This window comes from Sinocyclocheilus anshuiensis, unplaced genomic scaffold, assembly GCF_001515605.1.
Source record: "Sinocyclocheilus anshuiensis isolate Anshui unplaced genomic scaffold, SAMN03320099.WGS_v1.1 scaffold3615, whole genome shotgun sequence".
Classification (NCBI taxonomy): domain Eukaryota; kingdom Metazoa; phylum Chordata; class Actinopteri; order Cypriniformes; family Cyprinidae; genus Sinocyclocheilus; species Sinocyclocheilus anshuiensis.
This window is the reverse complement of record NW_015542614.1, coordinates 3,140-22,798: the sequence shown is the minus strand read 5'-3', so window position 1 is coordinate 22,798 and position 19,659 is coordinate 3,140. Positions and strand designations below refer to the sequence as shown.

The window sequence follows — 19,659 nt, the reverse complement described above, 5'->3', positions numbered from 1 at the left end:
AAAAAAAATTTAAAAAGTTTTCCGTTTAATTTAATTGCAATTTTGTTTTTGTTTTTCTGAGCAAAAAAATAAATCATACATTTTCCCCTGATTTACAGAAGAGGCCCACTAAAACATCATTCAGTGTAACAATCTTGTCAGGCATATTTACAACAAAAATCTATTTATGACATATTAAAAGACTAATTACTTTCACCCCAAATACTAATTAGTTGTAATTTTACATTTTTTAAATTTGCCACTATCCTAGGTTTTGCCCATTTGTCAGTAAGATCGTTTTACTCGTTTAAAACACAATAAAATGTAATATGCTCCCTTATTCTTTTATATATTTTAATATGTACATGTCAGAGTAAGCATTTACATTTACGTTACTTACATTTAATGTGCTTTCTATGGACATAAAATCACTTTTGTAAATTTATTTTGTTGCGGACATCTTAACATCTTTGACCCACATATAAAAGCATTGCTTATTATTGATACATACAACATATCCAGTGACATGCACCTCAAATTTACATTTACATTTAGTCATTTAGCAGACACTTTTATCCAATTTTCACAATTGTAAAGTGAATTTATACATTAAAGTACATGATTACACTTTTTAGTGCTGAAATAGCACGTTATTATCATGCTACTGTATATGAATATAGTAATCATTGACTATTACGGTACATAGTAATAGTACCAAGGTACCACTTTACAGTCACTGAATTTGACTTCGTAATGTAAACAGCGTCAGCGAATATAGATAATCAGTAAGAAACAGAAAACAACAATATATCACTAAAACGTTTTAAGCAGGTTGTTTTAAAAATGACAAAAGCGATTCTGTTCACTTTTTCATCCCGCGGAGACGCCAACCCCTTCCTCATTGTTATAGACGAGAGCCCGCCTCTCCTAGCTCTTGATTGGTTGAGCAGACAAATTATGAGGCGGGTCCTCCTCTACTCGCGCTCTCATTGGATGCCCTAACAGTCAATCACATAGTTTTCCTACAAAGACATAGTGGCGCTTCACCCGAGGAAATACCTCAAAACTGCAAAGTTGTTGTCTACGCAAACCGATTAAACTTTTTCAAACTGATCAAAACAACATGAACTCTTATTGATCACCCACCTTAAGTTTGATCTGTGAGCAGTCTTGGACTGTATTCGCACGTATAAACAGCTAAAACATAATTCTGTCAAACGGGATCAAATCCACTACCGCTACAGCGAAGCCCCGCCCACCGGATATTCAAATCACAAGGATATGACGCCATCACACCATGTATAGATATTTCCATCAACCTGGGTCTTGTTTACTTTTATTAATTGTATTAAAGTTATTAGATGCACAATTTATACACAGTTATTCATAGCGAATGTTTTAAGTATGCGAAGTGTCAAATTTATTTGCAACGCAGTTAAGTTATTATTTTTGTCTATATTTTATGTAAATTGCGCATTTTTATGAATATTTTATAATCTGGATAATGCGTAATTTTGCTGCATTTATAAATGTAAACAGTACGCAGGGTCTATTTTGTGTGAATTATTACTTCGGCAAGTGGGGGCGCTGTTTCATAACTTTAAACCATCAGTAAGTCAATATCGGTTCTAAACCACAGGAATGACAAAACTAAAAGAAAATGTAATTTTGGTCCAAAGTATTTTATTATATATATATATATATATATATATATATATATAAACCCTTTTCATATTTTTGTTCTATTTAAAATAACTGCTATGGTGGTTTTAGATGTCGAGCAAGTCATATAAAGTCTTTTTTTTTTTTTGAGAGCCAGTTAGTGATCTTTAGATGAGCTTCTCTGGCGCCTGTTTACCAGTTAACCAGTTTACGAGTTCACACGTTCATTCACTCCAACCAGTTAAAAGTTTTGCTCATTTGCTTTCCATGACTAAAACCTACTGGCTATAAATGGTTATATTCAAAGGGGATGCTTCATCTTTTCCAGACCCACATTTCGTCCTTTGTTTTTGTAAACAGGGATATTTGACCTTGATTTAACCCAACAGGCGCATAATCACCTATAATTGTGTCTTTTGTAATTAGTAGCAAAAAAAGCTTAAAAAGGGCTTTTCTCTTTTAATAAGAATCTGGTCTAAAGAAATGCATCAACTAAAATGTGGGCCATTGCACACTGCAAAATTAACATAGGCCTACACTTCATAGGCTATATTTATTAAATTTATTTTGCATGTAATTTTACTTTTAGACTAATTTTAACTCACATAAATAACATTTAATTTGAACGATCACCAATTGTAACGCTTATTAAAATGTTGAAATGCACCTTTTTTTCTCCTGCTAAACAGTTTAGTGAAAATTCATTGAAATGTCGCGTTAGTCCTGACACATTTCCCCTGAAGATCCCGAGGTTCCTCAACCTTTATAATCCCGGAGTTGGTGGCTCGTGCCACGTGGTTCTCCAATCCCGTATAAAAACTTTCCAGAGGCTCAAAGGCGGCACAATGTCTGTTCGCACGAGAAACGAGCCGAACACACACACACACACACACACACACACACACCGAGAGCTATGATGAAGAAGTATATTGGAAACGTACACTGGAAGTCAAAATGTCCAACAAAGGAGGACACGATCTTCATCTGAAGAACTAAAAAGGCGAATGATTATTTGGAAATACTGTGGGCTCTTTCTTTGACTGGTTTACACTCGATTCCCTTCACCATAGATGATTTGAACTCAATAGCGTGAAGAAATCACCGGGACAAATCATAACAGGTCCTTTGTTTAGTCTGTGGGGTTTTACACGCGTAATGCTGAGATTTCCAGTTATGCCATGACGCATCAGACGCGTGCGTAAAAGTGCCATTCGCGGCTGTACGTGGACAGATATCAAGAGCTCTGGTTACTTTATTATTTACACATCTCACATTTATCAACTTTGAGAAATTTTGATGGTGTGACGAGCCGTTCTCACTGTGATATCGATCCGAATTGTGTTGAAATCATTGACGGAGTGACCGAAGAATCAACCGCAGGAACATAGTCCAGACGTTTACAGGATTTATTGCGTTTGCGTTTAATTCGGATCGAACCGGATCTCCTTGAAGAGTGGATTTAACACTTTTAAGTCTCACTTTTTTTGGGAGAAAAGAAAGCGGATACGAACTTGGCCGCAATCATCTCCATCAGCCCTGCTCTCGTATCATCAACCCTGTTCTGTTTATTAACACGGAAGATGAAAAGCTTGATATTTGAAGTGCTTTGTTTTGTGTCCATCCTCATCTCCATCCGCTGCACACCGGCACCGGACACCGAAACCCCGAGCAGCAGCCCGAGCTGCGCGTCCTGTGGGCTCAGCCAGACGGATGGAGGCACTCTGGTGGATGTGGATTTGTTGGAGGCGGTGAAGAGACACATTCTGAGCCGGTTACAGATGCGGGACAGACCCAACATCACCCACCCCATCCCGAAGGCGGCGATGGTGACCGCGCTCAAGAAGCTCCACGCCGGGAAGGTGCGTGAGGACGGGAGGGTGGAGATCCCAAACCTGGATGGACACGCCGCGTCCGTGAACGAGGTGGAGGAGGAGACTTCGGAGATCATCAGCTTCGCCGAGACAGGTGTGTATAAGATGGGTCTGCGTTTGGCCGGTTACGCACAGGTAGCCTATGTTTCCATTACCCTGTTTTTATGCGCATTTTGAAGTATCGCATCAGAAACGAGTGATGGAAACGCCAAATTTCGAATAAAAAAATCCCTTAAATCGCAAAAAAAAAAAAAAAGTTTTTACGCTCGCTTGAGGTGGTTTTTGACTTGTGCGAAAAATGGTTAATGCGAATAATGGGAGATGGAAACGCATTCGCCGAGTCAATTCCTCCATGCGCATCAAAAAAGGCATGTGGCTTTGCGCTATGGGACGGCAAAACCTGACTAACCAGCGGACCGATCTTGTTCCACAGCATCTGAAATATTGTTATGGTCATTTTGAAATGCCTGAACAAAGTCCGTCATCAAAGTATCTCTGTGTAATTGCCTCCCAGAACCCTTAATTAAAGTATCAAAAAGAGCATTTAAAGTCATCAGGGTTCAGGAATTGCGCAGAACACTCATGCATCCACAAACCTGTTAAAGAATCAAACTAAAGCCATTTGCTGCTTATAAATCAACAAATTCTAGAATCTGCTCTCAACTGATCAAAATGCATCAGGTGATGTATTATTATCTGACAGCAGTAAATCATGAAAACAGATACAGCTCAACTTTCAGTTGCTGTTATTGTCCAAATGGCAGATTACAATGTTTCCTTTCACTTGTAGTGTTTCTCACTCCAGGCCCTAATACTGATCTGATGAGTGAATCAGGTAAGAGCAGGACTGAGAAACACTAAAAGTGAGATAAATGCTGTTAAAGGAATAATTGATCCAAAAATAAAAACATTTGCTCAAAATGTCCTCACCCTCAGGCCATCCTTATCAGATCTTGGTCAGACTAGAATTTAAAGGAATAATTGCAAGAAGACAAAAGCTGTGTGTTTGTAAGAAACAAATCCATCATTAACATTTTCCATCATAAAGTCCATCATTCATATTAACGCTTTCTCCATTGAAAAATTGCTCTGGTCTGAATCAGAGAGAAATCTGCACAGATCAAGCAGCGTTTACAAGCCAAAACAGTCCAAAACAGCTCTAAACAAATATGTGGCTGGAGATGGACTTTTTCATGGAAGGAAGCGTTATTATGAATTATGGACTTTTGGACTTAAATTATGGACTTTGAAGTTAAAAATGTCTTGATGGATTTGTTTCCTACAAACACACAGCTTTTGGCTTCTCCAGATGTTAACTGATGGACTGGAGTGGTGTGGAATACTTGTGGATTATTGTGATGTTTTTATCAGCTGTTTGGACTCTCATTCTGACGGCACCCATTCACTGCAGAGCATCCATTGCTGAGACACTGATGCAATGCTACATTTCTCCAAATCTGATGAAGAAACCTTTTCGGCAAACTATAATTTTTGGGTGAACTATGCCTTTAAAGTTACTGGATTACAACTGAACAAACAATCTTCCCACAGTGCCTTATGATCATATTTCATGCGTATTCACGAGTGCACATCTTTTACAAAGACAAAAGATGTTTGTCTTCATAATGTTTCAACAAAATGCAATAACTTCTGAAAAGTCTTTTCATTGCAGTTGACGTCAAATAGCTACGTAGTAATCTAATATCAGTTAATGCAATAAAGGTAGCATCAATAAAATCAAATAATGATATTTTTCATGAAGAAAGTCAGGATTGGGATACATAAAGCTGCTTCAGAGAGTCAACTTGACCTTTAGCATCAAAAATCCTCCTCAAAAGTGTCGTGAGTTCATGTAGATCCACAGCAAACTCACATTCAGATGTGCCACCATCAATTTCCACTGGAAACAATCACGTCCCGTGCTGCATTTTTCCCTCTTGAATATCCTGTTACATTCAAAAATCTGTCACATTATGCAAGTAAAATGGGATGCAAAGAACGTTTCATGTTGACTTCACGAGCAGAATTGAGTTTTTTCAGCTTTAGCTTTTCAGTGTATTGAATTTGCTAAACAAATTGAGCAGCATGCAGCAAGAGTTCAAGGTTAAAATAACTTCGGAAGCAAAGAGCTCACGCTTGCACTCAAAAACAACGAATAAATCTTTGCTTAGTAAAGCACATATTCATAAACGTCACAGCACGCAGGATTGAATCTTACCAACGCACCGCGGGTCCGGTCGCGAACGTTGCCCTGTGAAGTCCACAAGATTTCAAGCACCATTTAGGACAAGGCCGCAATTATCCGAACCCAGCGCAGATCTGGACCTTTGACCCTTTGTGCTGTGCTGCTCTGAGGCTGCCAAGATGAGATCCAGGAGCTGTTTACTGAAATGATGGAGATGTTACATGAGCAGCGGATCACATACGGCTGCCCTGCCATTCCTGATCGCATCTGGTTAACCGGTCCATATACGGCCTGCTATTGTCCAATGCTTTCACAATAGACACAGGTTACTGTGGCAGGTTACTGGATGCAACACATTTTTGTTTCGCAGATTTGCTGCTAAAATGAAGTTTTATAGTCACTATGTTGAGGCCTTTGCTTGAAAGAATCGGAGTTTTCAACATGTTTTACTTCCATAATGTGACATATTTAAAAATGAAACCGACATAAACGTAAAATAACGAATGCTTTAAAACATGATTTCATTCACTGACAAGATTGATGACGTCAACTGAAAAGTAAAGTCATTTTAGAGGTAGAACAAGTACTATATTGTAATGAAAGATTATAAAGATTTTTATTATTATATATTTTTTTAATAACATGCACTGATGAATCATTCACAATAAGACCAGGAATAATAATAATAGCAATAATAATAATTATAATTTTCATTTAAAATATTATATAATGCATAATGCTTACTTAATGCTTAATCTTTAAATAATAGAAAATGTTAAAACATTAAAAATAAGCAAAAATGAAAATTAAATAAATGAAAAACAAGTAATTTTATTAAGTAATATTAAAACAAGTAATAATAATAATAATAACAAAATGCAGCTCAAAGTTATCTACGGGTCAGAATATAAAAACAGAATTATTATAAAATAAAAAACATATGTAAATGAAAAGGGAAGTTAAAAAAATAAGGAAATTATAAGAATTATTAAGAAATTATAATAATAAGTATGCAAATGTTACATATATTGTAAAATCCAGCTCAAAGTGTTTCGCAGCTCAGAATATAAAAAATAGAAATATATTATAAATAAAAATAAATAAATAAAGGTAAAACAGAGAGGTTGCAATTTATAATAACTTTCATTAGTATGTCATTAAAAACATTATATAATGCATAATGCTAGCTTAATGCTTCATCTATAAATCATAGAAAATAAAAAATTAAATAAAATTGAAAAATAAAGTTAAAACAAGGAAATAATAATAATAATACAATTCTGTAAATATATATAAATAGTAGTAGTAAAATAAATAAATACAATCTTTAGAGACTTAAATATCATATTCAAAATCCAACTTAAATAAAAGTAAATATCATTTCTAAATCCAGAACCTTCTTTTTCAAAAAAATGCATACATTTATGATATTGAATTTATGCACAGTAGCAAGTCAGAAAGCAGTTTTATGGTAAAGGCTTGCAGTGGCAGTGATCTGATGAAGCCATCTCATTAGGATGCGGGGTGACCTCAGGACACGGAGCTCTGGAAGACGTCCAGGATCTTCATGAGGATCTCGTTTTCTGTAAGAATGGTGCTGGCAGAGGCCAAGTGAGTCCCTCTAGGTTTCTGTGACATCTTAATGGTGTGTGGAGACTCAGGTGAGGACGGCTGCCAAGAGGGAGAATTCGCTCGCGCTGTCTATTACAGCCAATGATGAATGTGCTCCGCGCTTTGCAAAAGGCCTGAATCGAAGCGGGAAGCCGTCCAACCTGTAATCATGCGTCGCCCCACGTCACCGCTTGTTTTTAGCTGCGCTTCTACGCTTTGATTTGGCCAGCTGGAAGCGGCGCTGACAGTAAACACCATCCCTCCTGTGTTCAGTCGTGTTCAGGCATCACTAGTGCTCATACTGCAGGCTAGTGATCTGAACAAACACTTAACACAGAGTAACTACCGCTGTTTGTCAAACAAACCTCCGTGATGTCTGAAAATCACCGGGTTAGTTAAGCAGATGTGTGCTAATCGGTGTTGGTATTGTTAACTAATACTATTGAAAATTGTTTTTGGCAACTGAAATCATGTTGATATACAATTAAAATATACTAAAATAAATAATATAAAATAAAATACTAGATTAAAAACTAAATTTGGTAAGTAACTGAAATTAAGTTTAAACTGAAGTACTAAATTACTAAAAAAAAAAATACAAAAAATAACTACAACTAAAATAAAGTAAATTAAAACAAACGGTTTTTGATAAGTGAAATACAGGTTATATAAAACATAATATAATAAAATATTAGATAAAAAATTAAAAAATGAAGAAATGTTGCCTTGGCAACTAACTAAAATAAATAAGTTTAAACTGAACTACTAAAATTACTCAAATTGAAATAGATGTAAATTAGAACTATTTTTTTAGTAACTGAAATAAAGCTAATATAAATTATATATATATATAAAACTGAAGTACTACAGAAATAAATGTAAAAAACAGTTTTTTCCCTATTTTTTTCAGTAATTGAAATAAAACTGATATAAAATAAAATCTAATAAAATATATATATATATATAAATAGCCTATTAGAAGGAAAAATTTCGATGAAAAAGAACAATTTTATTTTGGCGCCTAACTGAAATAAGTTTAAATTGAAGTAGGCTACTAAACTTACTAAAACTAAAGCTGAAATAAAAGTAAATGAAAACTAATTATTTTGGCATTTGAAATAAAGTTGATCTAAAATAAAATACAATTAAATATATAATAAAACATCTGACGAAAAACTTACATTTAAAATGATTTATTTCAGTTATTTTTGTTTAAGTACTAAATAAAACCAAAATAACAGTCAATTACAACTGTATAGAAATCTATACAAAAATAAAAATGTATAAGTAATTCAAAATATTAATATATACTATAATATTGTATAAATATGACTAAAATAACACTGGTGTTAATACTCTTCTAAATGATCAGAATCTTTTCAGTTTTCACTTGTCAAGATGCTAAAGCATCCACAGAAAGGAACGAGGATATAAAAGACACTTAGGATAGCAAACAAGCAACCAACGCACCCTAGCAACCTCATAGCAACATGCTAAAAACATTCCAACTTTAGCAAAAGCCCAGCAACAGCCTGTCAGCTTCCAACAACACACCGGCATCAAGAGAGTTAGGAGAGTTTCTGCTGTTCCACTGACGCTGATTGAAGAGTTACATCTCTGTCTATTACATTCTAATTACACATGTTTGTTATGATTTCTCTTGGTAAATGGATCCGCATTGATTTACTGGATGTGCCACATATCCATATAATAACCTTCATTACACTCTAAAAAATGCTGGGTTAAATATAACCCAGCGCTGGGTTAAAAAGGGACAAACCCAGCTATTGGGTTGTTTTGAACCCAACCGCTGGGTCAAAACAACCCAATAGCTGGGTTTGTCCCTTTTTAACCCAGCGCTGGGTTATATTTAACCCAGCATTTTTTAGAGTGTAGCATGTCATTAAAAGCATTTTATAACAGGATCATTAATTCATGTGCATTCAGATATAAATATAATGAACATTAAATGATATGTTTAACTATTTGATTGTGCATTAAAGGGATATTTCACCAAAAATGAAAACAATTTTTCTTTCTAGGAAAAAAGAAGTCCCTTTTGTGACGATATTATATGTGAAGCATCATATAGTGTAATATTTTTAGTATTGTTTTGTATTATACATCACTATTATTATATATTATTATGCTGTTCATAAGTATTATGTACATATTAGTAGTATTTTTCTACATTTATGCTAAATTGAAGTCGAATTTAAGGTTTAACATAAGATAATGTATTAACTCATTAATTAATTGTTAATAATTCATGGATTAGCTCATTAACTCACATAACTCATGAAATTAAATTTTAATGCGCATTAAAGGGATAGTTCACCCAAAAATTAACATAATATTGTGTTACGAGGAAGAAGAAAAAAAGTCACTTTTGTGACAGTGTGATCTATCATATATCATCATATAGTGTAGTAATGTTAGGATATTTTTTTAATATATACTACTATTAATATATGTTATGTATATATTAGTAGTATTTTTGCTAAATTTAAGTTTCATTTAAGATTTGATAGAATAAAATAGATGAATATCCATTATATTAATATGCATTAATGCTAAATTGAAAAGCATTTTGTTTTATTTAACTTTAAATTAAACTAGTGCTGTCAAACGATTAATCACGATTAATCGCATCCAAAATAAAAGTTTTTAATTACATAATATATGTGTGTGTGCTGTGTTTATTTATTATGTATATATAAATACACACACATACAGTATATATTTAAAAAAATATTTACATGTATATATTTATATTCATATAATTTACATTATATATAAATATATTTAATATATAAACGTAACATATTTTTCTTAAATATATACATGCATGGGTGTGTGTTTATATATACATAATAAATATACACAGTACACACACATATACTATGTGAACAAAAACTTTTATTTTGGATGTGATTAATCGTGATTAATTGTTTGACAGCACTAAATTAAACCTAAATTTAGCATCACTTTAGCAAAATACTACTAAAACATACATAATACAAATGTATCATTATATATAGCGTATAATAAAATGTAAAAAAACAAAACATTTTTGGGTGAACTTTCCCTTTAATACACTGCTTTGTGCCCAGGAAGAAAAAAGTCAACATCTGTGAAGCATCATGTAGTGCCATATTATTTGTTATTGTTACTAATGAAAGTTTTCATAACATATTAACTCTAATTCAGCAGGACAGAGTTTATATTTAAATGAGTTACAGTGCTGTGCTGGAACCAAATGTGATTATCCAATCAGAGGCCTTAGAGCCGCCCATGTGACTCTCTCTCGGCACAGCTGCACTCAGCATGTTACACAATTACACACATATCCAGAATATTGTTTGATTTATTTTTAAACATTTCAATTTTATGTGTGTTTTGCGGATACTTTTCAGCCAAACTCCCGAAGGCTCGGATTTATTAATCCATTACAGAGAGACAGAAATATCATGACACGACCAAACCGAGAGAGAGAAACCCAAAGCATGTTGCATTAGTTTGTTTGCTAAGTCAGTCATGTGATCAGATGCATGATAAAGTAGGTGTAAAATCCTGAGAAGTTAGTTTGCAAGCAGAAGAGATGGGTTTGGATGAATCTGGAGTGGTCGGTGGCTCCAGAAGCGGTCAGTATCATGTAAATGTGTCCTTTTGTGAATGTCAAAGGGATGTGCTTGATCGCGCTCTCACTGTACGGCTGTATGTCCACGGTTCCTGTGACGTCACGCGGCTCATTGTGTGTCTCTGCAGCTCACAGGAAGTCTTTGCTGGTTTGTGTTGTTCTCTCACAAGCTCTCTGACTCCTGTCATCTCCATCCAGACCCCCGGCAGCTCTGGACCGGACGCCAGAATAGCGCCGCTGTCACGAGACCCTGAGAACACACATTTAACCATACAATAATCATCAGCAAAACCTCCTGAGGGCACGTCTTGGCCGTATTACACCCTAAAATCAGAAGAAAGAAATACAAAATGATTTTTTGCACGAGGATTTATTATATTCTACACAAAATGAAGCTTATTTATTGGACAATTTTTGTTTTTATCTTTGCATTGTGATTTATTTTCATGATTTAAATTGCAAAGTATTTATAACATCATAGTCGTGTTTGTTTTTTTGTTTTGTTCTTTTGTTCTGCCTAATTTATGCAGAATTTAAGTTTAATTTAAGGTTCAATACAATAAAATCGGTAAATCTCATGAAACCTTCTAAGAACATGTCTGGGTCAAATTAGAAATAAGAAATAAAATTTTGGCACACAGATCTAAAAGGAGGTTTATTTATAGAACAAAAATATATTTTTGCATAATTTTCATGGCAATTAAGCACATTTCTCTCCTATTTTCATATCAGTAATGTGAGTATATGAAATTATATATGATATATAATAAATTCAAAGTATATAAAATAATTATTATAATATTTAAATAGCTAAATTTGAGTTTAATCAACGGTTAAATAAAATAAAATAAAATAGGTGAATCTAAAAAAAAAAAAAAAGAGATATACTATAAAATGAATTTAGATATTTAAAAATAGGTATTCTGCAAAAAATGAAGCCTATTACAAGACAACAAAAATTATTTATTAAAATTATTTTTATGACAGTTAAGCCATTTCTCTCTTATTCTCATTATTGTAATGTGAACAAATGAAATCAAATCTATGCTAAATGTAAGTTTAATTTAAGGTTCATTTAAATAATATGGGTAAATCTCATGAAATCTTCCTTTTAACTTGAAATCTGAAAAAATAAATTATATTGTGCAAAAAAAAAGCTAATTTATAAGACAAAAAATATTTATTTTGACATTATTTCTATGACCATTAAGATATTTCTCCCCAGTCATTATTGTAATGCGACTATATGAAATGATATTATGTATTACTATTATATATAGTATTTGTATTTTTGGTCTGCCTTTATGCTGAAGTCAAGTTTAATTGAATGATTAATTAAAAAAAAGGGATGAATCTCACAAAACCTTCCAATAACATGTCTGGTCATATTTTACCCTGAAATCTGACTAAATATAAATATATGCATATTTATATATGAAAAGATATATATATATAATTGTGTTTTTTTATTGTATTTGTATTATTTTTTATTACAATTAAGCACATTTCTCCTCTTTTACAATAACTGTATTGTCAAAAAAGGTACATTATTTAAATTGTAAAGTATATGGAATTTAAAAAATAATAAAAAATGTAAGTAAAATACTGTAATGAGAATCTCATGAGACTGAACACGATTTAATGTCTTTAGGTTGAAGTGGTCCCAGTTAAGTGGGCCATTCATGATGGCCTTAGAAATCCGCTGCCCTCTCTGAATGTCAATGTCTCGAGTCTTTATCCTATAGGCTTTGAGTTCACCAGGTTCATCAGGTTCACGGGGAGCATATTGCCCAAGTCAGCTGAGCAACAGCTGATGAAATGCACTGAGCTGATCTTTTCTCTCTTTTCTTGATCCCACAGACGAATCGCTGACCTCCAAAACCAGCCTGTTTTTCGTGATCTCCAACGAGGGCAACCAGAACCTGTATGTGTCCCAAGCCAGCCTGTGGTTGTACTTCAAGCTTCTGCCTAACGTTTTGGAGAAAGGCTCGAGGAGGAAGGTCACGGTGAAGGTTTACTCGCAGGAACCAGGACTCGGGAGCAAGTGGAACTTGGTGGAGAAGCGCGTGGATCTCAAACGCAGCGGATGGCACACTTTTCCATTGACGGACGCCGTGCAAATGGTTTTTGCCAAAGGCAATCGCCGGCAGAACCTGGATGTACGGTGTGAAGTGTGCGATAAGATGGGCGTCATGCCTGTTTTGGTGAACACGGCCGACGAATCCCACCATCCATTCCTTGTGGTCCAAGCACGAGCGTCTGACAACAAACACCGCATCCGCAAACGAGGCCTTGAATGTGACGGCAGCAGCAGCTTGTGTTGCCGCCAACAGTTTTACATCGATTTCCGTCTCATCGGCTGGAACGATTGGATCATCGCCCCGTCAGGGTACTTTGGGAATTATTGCGAAGGGAATTGTCCGGCGTACATGGCCGGGGTTCCCGGATCGGCTTCGTCTTTCCACACGGCCGTCGTGAACCAATACCGCATGCGAGGAATGAGTCCAGGATCCATGAACTCCTGCTGCATCCCAACCAAACTCAGCACCATGTCCATGCTGTACTTCGACGACGAATACAACATCGTGAAACGGGACGTGCCTAACATGATTGTCGAGGAGTGCGGCTGCGCTTGAGACTTCCAAAATATCATAGTAAGAAACTAATATTTATGACTCATCCGTGCCCACAAATTCACATGCACACCCCAACTCTTCCACGCATCTTTGTACATATATTTATGTTCTTTAATCATCGAGCAATTTAGTTCCAGTCTACAGGTTTGTACGATTCTGTCACGTCAAAGGGATGGGATTGCTTTTATCTCTGTTTACACTTTTAAAAACAAAGCTTCTTTATTGGCATCGATGGTCATCCATTATACAAGAGGTTCTTTAGATTACTAAAATGTTCTTCACACTGGTTCTTTTAAAGAGATAGTTCAGCCAAAAATGAAAATTTGCTGGTAATTTACGCACCCTCAGGCCATCCAAGATGTAGGTGACTTTTTTCCTCAGTAGAACAGTGAAGAAGATTTTTAGCTGAAACAGTGGTCCTTGGTGATCCATAAAATGCAAGTCAGCGGCTGCCAGCACTTTGAGAATTCAAAAAGCATATACAGGCAAAACTAAATGAATACCCGTGGCATTTGAAGATATATTGAGTTCTTATGAAGTGAAGCAATCAGTCTGTGCAAGAAACTGAACATTTTTTACAACATTATTTCCTGTAATCCAGAGCCTCAGGCAAACTGGGAAATACGATTCTTTTCCACGAACTGGTTCATTTCAATGAACTGATTCAATTCAGTAGTTTATTTACGTAATGATGCAATGATGTCACGTATACGAAATTATATTATTAATGCACCCAATAATGATGTGAAATGTGGATGTTTTGCATGTCTAAAGCATATAAAGTGAATAAACTAGTCTTCATCAGCTCAACTTTTTACATAAACAATGAGAAACCATATAAACATTAATTTCACCCCTTCATTCAAGTGTTTGGTTCATGCATGCACATATCAGTGGCCCATCGGTCTTTCGTCCAAATCGAACTGTTTCATCAGTTCAGTGACTGTTGGAGGAACTGGAGCATTGAATGAGTTCATTCATCATAGGCTCAGATACAACGCTATTTCAGCTCATTTTGAGTTGGAGTGACTGTCAGGCGTCCGAAAGTTCAGTTCAATCTGGTGAATTGATTGAACTAACTCACTAAAATGAACTGATTCAAAAGAATAATTCATTCATGAACTGGACATCTCTCTGGACCGTTTGCCTGAGGCTCTGGATTACAAGTAATAATGTTGTAAATAATGTTCACAGACTGATTGTTTTGCTTCATATAAGAGCTCAATATATCATCAGGAGCCACAGGTTTTAATTTTGCGTTCCTTGATATGTCTTTTTTTAATTCTCAAAAACGGGCAGCCGCTGATCTGCATTGCTTGAATTACCAAGGACCACGGTTTCAGCTAAAAATCTTCTTTACTGTTCCACTGAAGAACAAAAGTCACCTACAGGTCATCTAGGATGGCCTGAGGGTAAATAAATTAACAGCACAATTTCATTTTTGGGTGAACTATCCCTTTAAGAACTGTTGACTGAAAGATTTTTTGGGGAACCAAAAATTGATCTTTTATGGCATCGCTAAGAAAGCCCCCTTTTGAAACCTTTATTTTTAAGAGTGTAGTTTGGTTCTTCTCTTGGAAGAATGGAAAGAGGAGGGGTGATCTTCTCAAAAGACTTTTATATCTGTGTACCTTCCCGAAAAGCACTGACCATCTTCTCAAAGCAACGCCAGCACTTCCCACATTGAGTCCATTGAGTGACAACCAATCCATTTAAGAGCATCCATCTTCAACGATCATCTGCAAAGAGCTACAACAATCTTTGGGTTTCTCGACAGACATGAGATCCATTCATAAATCATGAGGTGTGTTTTCTTATGTCTCGGTTGTTATTATTCATGCAACAAGCCGAAGACATGCTTCTGAAACACAAGTGAATCCACTGATCTCATAAATTGCCAAACTCTTCAGTTACATCATGGTGCAGCATAGCACTTGCAAATAATATCGAAAATGCACAATATAAAGCACTTGCAGACTTAAAAATGCCTTCGAAGGTACCAAGTGGTGCACCTCTTTCACGATTCCTCTGAAATAAGTGCCACACAAGCTATGCAATGTATAGTAGTGACCTACACCGGATGACCCACTTGTTATGAACCATTTTCAATACTTGAAATGTAAACTTTCGCTTCCTACTCTGAGAGGATGGTTGTTACAGTGTTTGCACTGAAGTTGCATTATTAGTAAAGAAAAAGCCTGCCATTGAAAAAAAAAGAAAAGTTATTTTTATAGAAGCTGAAACTGAATTCTGTTCAAATGTATTATACCGAATTATGGAACCAAAGAGGCCAAGATTTTAGCTATTGTGATTCTTTTGTAAAAATACTTTTTAAATGCGCAAGAGGCCTAAACAATGTATCAGGGTACAACAGAATGGATTCCATTTTCAAGTTGTTGTTTTGTACAGTAGATAAATGGAATATTTCATATTTTTCCATCAACTTTAATTGTTTTTTGTTTTTTTCAGTTTTCTATTTAATACTTCTGAAGCATCTATTCCGGAATCATTTAGAGTCAAATACATGCCATCTCTGTACATCTTATGTAAGATAAAAATGCTTTTAAATATTTTGTTCTTTGTAACTGTTATGAAATAAATTTCTTATACTGCATCAAAATCGACTTGTGTTACTTTTACATTAATGTTTATGCATTTAGCAGATGCTTTTATCCATTGCATTCAAGGTATGCACTTTATCAGTTCATGCATTCCCTGGGAATCAAACCCATGACCTTGGCGTTACTCGCGCCCAGTTTGTCAGTTTGATTCCCAGGAAATGCATGAGCTGTTGTGTTAGATTTAGTTCTCTTGAACACATGGGATGAAAACGGTGCTTTATTCGCAAATGTTTTATGCAATCGTCCAATTTTTAGCACATTTTCTGGGTGTCGAACCCATTGGTATTACTAGTGCCAAGGTCATGGGTTCGATTCCCAGGGAATGAATGAGCTGTTGTGTTAGATTTTGTTCTCTTGAACATATGACATGGGATGAATACAGTGCTTTATTCGCAAATGTTTTATGCAATAGTCCAATTTTTAGCACATTTTCTGGGTGTCGAACCCATTAGTATTACTAGTGCCAAGGTCATGGGTTCGATTCCCAGGGAATGCATGAACTGTTGTGTTAGTATTTCTAAAAAGATACTGTATTTGCTAAGGCAAGCTACAGTAGCTATGTTTGCATCCACTTATTTTATGTAAAATTCGGGATATTGCATAAACACTGGATGGAAATGACAAGATGCTCATAAAATGATGATTTTTTTATTAGGCAAGAACGCATGCATAGTCAAGTCAATTCACCTTTATTTATATAGCGCTTTATACAAAACAGATTGTGTCAAAGCAGCTTTACAGTGTCAAACAGGAAAACAGTTTGTCAATAATGCAAGAGGACAATAACAAAAAGTCATTTTTCAGTTAAAGTCAAACATTATGATGGAAACACATTTACTGAACAAGTTCCTGGATGCAACAACAATCTTGTGACTTTGCCTCAGCAGATCATGTGATTAGATATCTGGACTAACCAGCATTGCACACCATCTGAAATATTGTTTTAATTGTGCTGAAAAAATCCATCATCAAAATGATTTGGTATAATTACCTCCTAGAACGGCTTCAAACAATTGTGTTCCCAAACATCAGGCTGCAAGATAACATGACAGCATTTGTTATTGAATTTCATCTGAATTAAGTCATTTATTTAAAAAGAGGCTTGTGCTTCTCTGGTTGCAGCAACTTCTTATTATTTTATTACTGATACTTTGAACCATTTTCCCAGGAAGATTTTGCTCTCTTGAACACATGGGATGAAAACGGTGCATTGTTTGCTAATGTTTTATGCAATCATCCAATTTTTTGCAAGTTTAGTTTGCAACTTTGGATGGAAATGTATGTTATGGCTAGCTGAACAAAACTTTAACCCTAAATAATAAATTGCAGTGTGTATTTTGCAAAGTTTGTGCTACAAACAAAAAGTCAAAGCCAATATATGTGAGCCTGGAGCACAAAAGCAGTCATAAGTAGCACAGGTATATTTGTAGCAATAGCCAACAATACATTGTATGCATCAAAATTATCAATTTTTTTTTTATGTCAAAAATCATTAGGATATTAAATACAGAAGATGTTCCATGAAGATATGTTGTACATTTCCTACCATAAATATATCAAAACTTAAGTTTTGATTAGTAATATGCATTGCTAAGAACTTAATTTTAACAACTTTAAAGGCGATTTTCTCAATATTTAGATTTTTTTGCATCCTCAGATTCCAGATTTTCAAATAGTTGCATCTCAGCCAAATATTGTCCTATCCTAACAAACCATACATCAATGGACAGCTTATTTGTTCAGCTTCCAGATCAGAATTCAATTCAATTGTAATAAAAACATAAAAACAAAAACACATGACAAACAACCAATTTCAGATGTAATAACAAATATGCTAATATTATAATGCTTTTTAACTTTGGTTACAATTGTTCAGGAAAATATATAATGCATTATTTTGTAAATTACGAATATACAATGCAAAACAAAATTTTCCACCTTTTCCATATTATCTGTCAAGTTCCAGCTAGAAGAAAACAACAGCAACACCATACAAGCATCATAAAAATAAGTTTATACAACTTGTGCACTAAGTCTTCTCAAGTCTTACAAGGATCGGACCTAATTTTAAGTTGTAAAATCAGATGAAAATTTTCCAGTCAGCTGCTAATCTCAAATATGGGTTGCGTCGGGTTTGACGTTAATGATGTCTGTTTGTGAGACACACGAGAACCAATATTTGATGTCACTGACGTCACAACTGCACTACTGACACCACATGTGAGAGTTGCAATATAGTGCACAAGTTGTATGGACTATTTTGTTGCATTTTCTTGTTTGTTTGGTTTTTTTTGGACAAACTGAAGGAAGTAAACCCCAAACTGTCTTTACCACAAGTCATGACAGATTTTCTACTCGAGTCCAAACTGAACAACACTGACCACATCACTTTAAAGTTCTGAACATCCCAGATCCGTCACCACTGCAATTATGGCATACACTCACATTAGTGCGTCTGTCGTGTGTGTTTGTCAGCAGAAGCCAAATTACATGTTTTGGAAAGACACACACAACCTCTCAATCACACAATACTGAGTATTACTGTGAGGAAGTTTTGCTCACCAAGGCTGCATTTATTTGGTCAAAAATATAGTAAAAAAGTGACACAAAAAAAGTGACGTGCAAAATGTTTCTTGAGCACCAAGCCAACATATTAGAATGATTTCTGAAGATCATGTGACACTGAAGTCTGGAGTAATGATGCTGAAAATTCAGCTTTGACCACAGAAATTTTTTTTTTTTTTTAAGATACATTACAATACAATTTAAAAAAAAAATCAAAATAATATTTCACTATTTTTACTGTATTTTTTTATCAAATAAATGCAGCCTTGGTGAGCAGAAGAGAGTTCTTTCCAAAACATTAAAGAAATCTTTTGATCAGTAATGAAGTGATGAAAGTCCAGCTAAACTGCCTAAACAATCTGAAAGCAGTACAGTTCGTCTCCTGAGCTCTGAAAGAGCAACACCAGCGCAATAACACTGAATGATGTGGACAGAGTTTGACAATCCTGTTCCAGCACCCGCACAAAACAACACAGCCACTTTAATATTTGGAGTCTAATGCGATGCTTGTTTTCCTCCAAAGGCTGAGCTGAACTTTATTTTACAGGCTTGTAGAGTTTATTTCCAGCGGACAGAATGGTCTCTCAGCTCAAACACAAAAAGAGAAACAGTGTTGAACAGATCATGTGAGAGCAAAACCAAACTCATAGACCATACCAAATATGGTGAGTGATCGGGATTGAAGTTCCTCAAGCCCGGGCATCTTAAACCCGTCAAAGTACTGAGTAACGACTGTAAAACAATTAATTCACTTCACCTCAATAGATGCACAACTGTTTGATATTGCAATAAACTCCTGTTGCTAATAAATGTCTCACATGTGTCTGTAGCCGCATATAGCTTGTTTGTCATCAGGCGACTGTAAAACGCTCCAGAATGTTTCATCCTC

The 19,659-nt window shown here is 35.0% G+C and overlaps 2 protein-coding genes across 3 annotated transcripts in view; one reads left to right on the top strand and one right to left on the bottom strand.

Moving 5' to 3' along the window:
- Positions 1–1,241, bottom strand: part of LOC107694485 (ras-related protein ralB-A-like) — a gene marked incomplete at its 3' end in the record, with an annotated part of 6,599 nt that extends 5,358 nt beyond the window's left edge. The window contains exon 1 of the mRNA XM_016494192.1: positions 1,126–1,241. The remainder of the gene's footprint in view (positions 1–1,125) is intronic.
- Positions 1,242–2,527: 1,286 nt separating this feature from the next.
- LOC107694486 (inhibin beta B chain-like) lies at positions 2,528–16,107 on the top strand. Of its 2 annotated transcripts, XM_016494194.1 has the most exons (3): positions 2,528–3,606; positions 12,809–13,602; positions 15,228–16,107. In XM_016494194.1, the coding sequence occupies exons 1-2, from the start codon at positions 3,222–3,224 to the stop codon at positions 13,582–13,584; spliced, it is 1,161 nt and encodes a 386-aa protein (XP_016349680.1). In that variant the 5' UTR covers positions 2,528–3,221; the 3' UTR covers positions 13,585–13,602; positions 15,228–16,107. The 2 variants fall into 2 exon arrangements, with proteins under 2 accessions (XP_016349680.1, XP_016349679.1); XM_016494193.1 differs by lacking the exon at positions 15,228–16,107 and having other exon boundaries at positions 12,809–13,876.
- The last annotated feature ends 3,552 nt before the right edge of the window (positions 16,108–19,659 follow it).